This window comes from Setaria viridis, chromosome 3, assembly GCF_005286985.2.
Source record: "Setaria viridis chromosome 3, Setaria_viridis_v4.0, whole genome shotgun sequence".
Classification (NCBI taxonomy): Eukaryota; Viridiplantae; Streptophyta; class Magnoliopsida; order Poales; family Poaceae; genus Setaria; species Setaria viridis.
Genome location: NC_048265.2, coordinates 48,621,763 through 48,629,761, shown reverse-complemented (window position 1 = coordinate 48,629,761; position 7,999 = coordinate 48,621,763). Strand labels below are relative to the sequence as shown.

At 52.9% G+C, this 7,999-nt stretch overlaps 1 protein-coding gene across 1 annotated transcript; it reads right to left on the bottom strand.

The window, feature by feature from the left end:
• Positions 1 to 3,956: 3,956 nt before the first annotated feature.
• Positions 3,957 to 7,831, bottom strand: LOC117847014 (GTPase LSG1-2). Its single transcript, XM_034728146.2, has 7 exons — positions 7,446 to 7,831; positions 7,237 to 7,326; positions 7,058 to 7,144; positions 6,624 to 6,717; positions 6,261 to 6,317; positions 5,609 to 5,688; positions 3,957 to 5,491 (listed from the first exon to the last, which is right to left on the bottom strand). The coding sequence occupies exons 1-7, from the start codon at positions 7,691 to 7,693 to the stop codon at positions 4,357 to 4,359; spliced, it is 1,791 nt and encodes a 596-aa protein (XP_034584037.1). The 5' UTR covers positions 7,694 to 7,831; the 3' UTR covers positions 3,957 to 4,356.
• Positions 7,832 to 7,999: the final 168 nt, after the last annotated feature.

Genomic DNA, 7,999 nt, shown 5'->3' with positions numbered 1-7,999 from the left:
CCTATAGTTACACTAAGTTAGTAGTGCATTTTATTTTCGTAGATGTTAATATATTTTTCTATAAACCTGATCAAATTTATAAACGTTGGCTTAGAACAAAACTAGAACACCTCACTTAGAATGGAGTAAGCACATTGTCAAAAAAAATGAAAGTATTACCTATATCCATCAAATAGGATAGACAAGTTTAAAAAAAGGATTAGAGTATATAGGCATCCTCTAGTGTCAAAGAACTTTGCACTCAATCCCACATGAGCACTGTGAGAAGAGGTGAGGTGATACGATGATGGCCTCCTCACACGTATGAGAATGGTTTAGATTCTTCAAAAATCATATATTTTCTCTCTAAAGTTATTAGTATTCAAAGTAATTTAAAAAATCCATAGAAAATGACAGATCTAAAGTGCATATGCACTATAAGTAATTTGTTGTCTGGTATGTTCTCAAGAAATAGGATGGCGGCTATGTTCATAAGTAAGAAACAATTATATATGTTGCATGTAGGTAACCTCTTACTTGTTTTGCTCATGAAACTGCACCTTTTAAAAAAACTTAGGGTCTATCTTCTTTTTATCAAAACATCGGACGTGTGTGCACTCATCCACGTAAATATATGCATGCACAATATATTTTTATACAAAGACCCCCGCGAGTACGCCATGGAGTGCCAAGCAGTGGCGGCGCCAAGACCCGGCCACCCTGGGCCATTGCCCGAGCTCCCCGGCTACTTGCGCTTTAGGTCCAAAGGCCAAGTATAAAGCAAAAGGCCAGTGCTGAGGGGCGCCGCCGCTGCTTTAGACCCAAAGACTAAGTATAGAGCAAAAGTCCAGACTCTCTAAAATTCTTGGCTCCGCCGCTGGTGCCAAGTGTGGCCGCTGCGAGACCTGCACCCGAGAACGCTCGCGTCCCGGCTACCGATCCCCGCGGCGGTCGACGTGCCGCCGGTGCACGTCGGCGGCAAGATGTACTGGCCCGGAGAGCCACGGTTCGGGGCCGATGCCGCCGGTATCTTGGCGTTCGACATATCCACGGAGACGGTGACTGTATGGATCAGGAACGATGGCGGAGGATGGATGACGCAACATGCGATGCAGCTTGAACAATGGCCAGAGTTCTCGCCGCGGTCGGCGGAGCTCGTGGTCCCTGTCGCCGTCGACCCTGGAGATGGTCGCCGGGTCCTACTGGACACCGGCAAGGCGCTTGGGTACTACGACGCGTGCACCGGGAGTTTGGAGACGGTGTACTCGCTCCGATCCAAGATGCTGCTCGGTGATCACTACCGTGTTGACCATATGTTCTTCATCGCGGCCGTGTGCGAGGACAGCTTGTTCCGTCCATACGATAGGAATTGCAGACTTTGGTGACTGTTGTTACCAGTTTAATTCACACTTAACAATTACAAATTATGTCTGCCTCATTTTGTCTGCTTCACTCGTTTAGCAGATCATTGTAATCATAAACATTGTTGCCAGACGTTGACAGGACTTGGATCTCCCTCTCTTTTCTTTTTGTCACGTTTCTAGTTCGGACTACACCGAGGAGCACATCTTCGTGCCCCGCCGAGCAAGAAGACGAGGGAGGAGACGCCGCCGCCGGCATGCCAGCAGTTACAACAGCTTCTCCCAGATGAGGTGATCGAGGACATCTTCATACGGTTACCAGCCAGGTCCGCCGCCCGCTGCCGCTGCCTGTCCCGATCCTGGGCCGCCGTGCTCTCCTCCCGCGGCTTCATCAGCCCTCAGCCGCCACCTCGCCGCCGCCGCTAACAACCGCCTCTCCTTCCCCGCGGCCCTGTCGGCGTGGTCGCGGGAGCACCCCGACGCCGAGCCGCTCACGCGCTTCTCGTGCCGCGGCCTCGGCCTCCTGAGAAGCGTCTCCGCGGGGGTCGTCTAAGTCTGCAACCCGTCCACGGGGCAGGTCGCCTCGCTCCCCGACGGCACGGCGACGGCGACGGGCGACTGGATCGACCACGACTACGCGTGCTTCGGCCTCGGCTACGACGCGCGCGCCGGCCGCCACAAGGCGGTGCACGTCTACTACCACGGCGGCGGCGGCGGAGGCGGCGCCGGGTGCGAGGTCTACGACGTCGGCGGCGCGAAGCCGCCCTGCTTTGTCGTCGCCGGCGTGCTCGACACGGCCGGCGTCTTCGCGCAGGGCCACGTGTACTGGCTCGCCGCCGCTGCCAAGGCGACGGCGTACGACGAGTGGCCCCCCAGAGCGGACTCCGTCTTGTCCTTCTCTCCCGGAGACGAGACGTTCGCGTCCACGGCGCTGCCGCCCCGCGCCTGCGTATGGAGTGCAAGGTGTGGAGGCTGAGAGACGATCCCACGGCGAGGTCGGTGCCGGCGCCGCCGGTCCTCGCGGACGTCGACGTGCCTCCCGTCTACATAGACGACGACGGTGGCGGCGGCAGGATATACTGGATGTGCCGCTCGCCGCGCGCGATCCTGGCGTTCGGCATACTCGCCGAGGCCTTCGACATCGTGCCGGCGCCGCCTCCGGGCTCGAGCGGCGGCGGAGTCGACGACGGAAGCACGGAGGGGCGCTCCGCGTCGTGCAGTCGTGCCCGAGCACGGCGACGGTGACGATATGGTCGCCGTCCGCGGCCGGGGATGGAGAATGGACCAAGGAGCACGTGATGCAGCTGCAGCGGTGGCCGGAGTTCTCGCCCAAGACGGCGGATAGAGCCGGTGATCCCCATGGCCATCGAGCCCAAGGACGGCGGCCGGATCTTGCTCGACACCGGGAGGTCGCTGGGGTACTACGACCCGGTGCGGCGGACGGTGGAGACGGTGTACTCGCTGCGTTCCAAGCTGAAGCGGTCTGACCAGAGATTCTTCGCCGCCGCGTTGTGGGAGGAGAGCTTGGTTCGTCCGTACGATCGGGGTGAGCGATTCCAGTGCTAGGTGCTTGATGATCTGGATAATGGATGAGCATTTTGCGGGAGGAGAGCTTGGTTCGCCCAAAATAGTGGATGAGCATTTTGCGGGCTGAACGTAAAAAAGGTCCATTGGTTTGGCCCTTAAATTTGTGTCCAAGTCCGGTTGGTTTGGGCTGGCAGGTGCTATGGGCCAGCGAGCGGGGATGACATGGGCTGTCAGAGCAGGCAGCGAACCGCCGCCGCCGACGACGAGGAGGACGACACCGCCGGTACTCCTATGTGGCTTCCGGAAGCTAGGAAGCTATTTGGCTTCTACTGCTTTAAGATTCGTGCGGGCACCAGAGACCGTCCAACCCTCTTCTCCTCTTCCCCTGCTCTTCTTCTCTCCCGACGCCGTCGCTGCCTCGGTCGAGTCCGGAGGAGCGGGCGGGAGGTGGGGGGACGAGGTCGCCGCCGGCCGGGGTGGTGGACGAGGCCGGCGGTAGTTAGGGTTAGGGTTAGGGATTCGGGTTTTGGGGGCTCCAACGGCCGCCGGTCTTAGAGAAGGAGGGCGGCGGCAGCGGCAGAAGCCCGGCGGAGGTGGCAGGTTGACCGACGGCGGAGGCGAGGCGGCGCTCGGCCGGGCGGGATCAGACATCCGGTGGGCAGTGGTTGGGGGCCGGGGCGAGAAAGAGCCCCGCCGGATTAGGAAGGGCGGCGCGGCGGTGGTTTGTGGATAGGCGGCGCGGCGGCGCGCTCGCCGGCGGGAGGAAGAAGAAGAGAGCCAGTGCATGGGCTTGATGGGCCTCAAAGCCATGGCTCCTATCTGGCTTCAGCCCCACACACCGCCGCCAGCATTGACTCCTGGAAGAGAGGATCTTCCTCGTCGCCTGTTGCTGCAACCGGTCTGGGGCACCACCAGTTAGCTTCGGCTGCGAATGTAGATAGTCTACTGATGATTCTATTGATTCATGGATCACTCTGTGAACATGATGGCCAGTGCAATAAAGTTGCACATACACATGTAACTATGGTAACCAGCGGTATAAACTTGCACACTCCTACACAAGATTGCTCCTTACACAGCTTCTGGCAGTTGCATGCTATCTTTTTTGGCATTTGTATTAAGAATGTAGATCAATACATCAAAGGAAAGGGTTTGGAACACAGTCCGACCATTGCAAGCATCAACCATCAATCACAATATGTAGTTATATCTGCTGCTATGAGAGACATGGAAAAACAAACGATACACACCACCACCGTATGTATCTATCGCGCTACAACTCACAGCATATGGAAGGCTGCAAGGCGTAACACAAAGTTCTGGAAACGACTATCAGGTTTGTGTAAGGTTTTACAAGCTGTCATGCAAAACCACCGCAGTGTTACTCTTGTCCCTTCCACTGAAGAAGCCTCAGCCGTCGGCGTGCAGTAAAGAGACTCAATGCCCTGCCCATGTGTCGTGTGGTTGTGCAAAGCAGTAAGTTGAGGCACTAGACCCTGCCGCTTGCATTGACAGCTGGCAAATTAACAGCGGGCTTCTGGAACACCCTTACGACTGCTGTTCCATCGCCGCCATCATTGCCGACCCTCCAGGACCGATCCTTCTTCCGCTGGGGCTTCTTGTGGTGCTTGTGGGACGTCTCTTTCTTCTTTGTGGCGGTTTTAGATCCTTCATTTGCCAGGTCAAAAGATTCAAGGTCATCCAGGACGTCTCTCATGTCCGGTTCTGCTGGATCAGCTGTGTCCTCATCCTCTTCATCCAAATCATCAGCATCTGATTCATTTGCTGCTGATGTAGTTGGACCTTCTGATATGGCGATTACTTCACATTCTGTTTCGATGTCTGTTACACCAGGAGGGAGTTCAAAGTGCGGGATTTTGCCATCAATGTAATCCTTCAGTATCTGTCGAGCAGCCCTGGTCTCATCAGGCAGCCCAGCATGGCTGACATGCCCTCTGGATGAACAGTAGGCCCGCAACAGCTCCGCTGCAGTTGGTGGCCGAGACTGCGACTCGTACGGCTTCGGCTTTGGCAAGGTGATTTTGTAAATCTGCTCAAGAATATTTCTTGGGACACGATCTGCTACCACCTGAATAGCTTCCCGATGCTTTGTCATCCTATCAATCGGCAAGACACCACATGCCACCATCTCATGCCTTGAGCTTGAGAAAGAAGGGAAGACCAGACCAGGGCAATCACACAGAGTGAGCTCTTCAGAGATTATCAGTGTCTGGAAATGTTTAGTCTTGCCAGGTGTGTGAGTAACACCAGTCCTCTTCTCACCAACCAAAGCATTTATGGTGGAACTCTTTCCAACATTTGGATAACCAACAAACCCAACAACTACATGCTTAGCCACTGACGAAACAGAATCTGAAGAACTGACATCATGATCCACTTCAGCAGTTAAGGTCTTCCTTTGTGCTACAATAGATTCTGCTTCAGCTTGCAACCTCATCAAGAGTTCATCCCTGCCATATACCTTGGTATCCAAATCAAGTGAAGCAGATTCTTCTTCAGAGTATCCACTTAACTTTTTGCCTTCAAGTGTGGCAGTAGCGGCTTTAGCTGACCAGAAAACATAGAGAATATCATGTGCCTTAAAATACTCAGCCCATCTCTTCCTGCATTCAACAAACGCATAATGATGTCAGTTCTAAGGCAATAAAGGTAGCATACTTTCGCTAAAAAAAAAAAGGTAGCATACAATCAAAATCAAGTCGTACGGAGAAGGTGCTAACCTGACATTTAACGGCAGCAGATCAGCCTTGTTAACTAGAAGCATTGTTCTCTTGTGTTCATCAATTTCCTTTGCGTATGCCTAGAACAGAGAAAGCCATGTTATAAGTCAAAAGTGATGCAGCACAATCACCAACGAAGCATACAGGGTGTGAAACTTTGGAACTGAAAACAAATCTTTCAAGAAAGCAAAACAATGTTCCATATACAAATAATTTACATTTCTAGAAAACAGAAGTCATGGCAAGTCTGTTCTAATGTAGAACAAGGGGAAAAAACCCGATATAGACATGCTAGCTTAAAAGAGTAAATTTGACGGGGAACATGGCTTTCATTTGCCGCGAAGGTTTAGCTCGACTTATTTTCTCATGACCAAAATACTGGTTTGCTTCTCCCATAAATACAGGTAAAACATAGCCCTCCAGTTGGATAGAAATTGGAAAAGCACGGACACTAATGAATATAGGATCTCTTAAAAAAACTCATGGACAGGTCTTGTAGAGCAATTTTACTAATACTATGCAGTTGTGCACACTGTAAAATTGAACAAACTTTAAGCAGGGACAAATGGACTAGCCACCACCATTTTGGTTGGCTTACGAGCTACTCCAATGGGAGTTAAAATGGCTAAACTAAGAAAACGATAAGCAGTACCTCAAGATCAGGGCAGCGGTAGAACAAGGGATCTCGAGCATCAACCACCATAACCAGCTTCATGGAAGAAAAGAAAACAGTCAGTAATTTGCATAGCAAACCAACATCACAGGATATTACTCTTCGACCAATATAGCATGAACATGATCTAGGACAGCAGAGCAGCATATTTCAAGTAAATCATACAATAGTGCAGGAGAACACAAAATCAGCACCAAGGGACCCCTAAATTCTGTGTCAGTTAGAGTATGTTACTTTCCTAGATGCTAGAGTAGGTTAACAAATAGTTCAGTATGAGGACTGACTCGGACAGAAAGATTAGTAAAAGCAATCAACCACATTTGACCATTGAGGATAACTCACCAAATCACTGCGTTCAAGCACTCTCCAGAGCTGTCTCCAGATGTCAATATTCTTCTCAAAGGGTGTCAGCACAAGTTTGTCATTCTCTTCCAATCTGCAGAGAAGATTGTTCTCATCACCTACCTACTCAATGCATTTAATTGAAAATTGATGCTTGATGATGCATAAAGAAACTCCAGGTCAAGTTTTACAATTAGCATCTTCAGATGATATTAAGTATGGCAGAAATGGTCTAAAAACTAACATAGTAGCAATATCAGAAGTAAAGGTGCATCACGCTCACATGCTTACTTATGCACTTGACGATAATACATAATTCAGTAGTCATAGTGCACTCCCCAAATGTGTAATCTTACATACAAGAAAATATCGTCCCACTAAACAGTTCTAAGCATCATCAACAGAGTAAAGTAACAGTCCAACTCGGAACAAACCTCGCAAGATTCCTGCGCCACACAAGGAACGCCCGCCTCTCGTTTGCATCAAGCTCCTCTACAGTCATCTGATTATGCCATGGCGGACTGCAATAACACAAACAGGTCTCACAATCAGAAAAGGAACAATCCTAAAACCAGACATAACAGCAACAGCATCGATGATAAAAGCTGCTCACCGCCGCGGGACACTGAGGCTGCTAGCGTGCAGGGCCTCCTGCTCTTTCCGCAGCCGCCGCCTCTCCTCGTCGGTCTCCCCCGTCGCATCCCTGCGCCCAACAAACCCAATCCCATTAGGCGAGCACGCGAATTTCGCAACACCAACAGAACGAGGCGCCGGATTTCATTTCCCCCCACGGAGGTGGGAGGCGGCGGGCGGCCCACTCACAGGTCGATGACGAGGTCGGAGTCGGAGGAGACGGACGCGGCCTCGGCGAGCTGGTCGGCCTCCGCGGCCCGCTGCAGCACGGCGTCGATGTCGCTGACGTCGATGACGGACTCGAGCGGCATCGCGCGGCGGCGCCCGAAGGCCAGCGCCTCGCCGCGCTCCTTGGCGGCCGCCGCCGCCTTGTTCCGCTGCCGGATCAGCGCCCGGCCCAGGCCCTCCCCATTCTCCTTCTTCCCGCCACCCGCCATCGCCTCGAGCCCGCGGCGCGGCACCAAAAACCCCTAGCCCTTGATGCCTCGGAGGGAGAACCTGGAGGCGGAGGGAGCGGTGGCTAGGGTTTTGGCGGCGAGGCGGAGAAAGGAGACGCCGCGACGAGTGGGTGCGGGGGACTCGGAGGAGTTCGTTTTCTCCACAGATTCAGTCGCTGGCGCGCGGGACCCACCTGTCTGGATGGCGTACGCGGTGACGTGGCCCGCCTGCCTCTCTGTTCCCATTTCCCCGTACAAATGGATGGAATTGGATGGACATTTTGCAGGGCTCATGATTCATTCAAA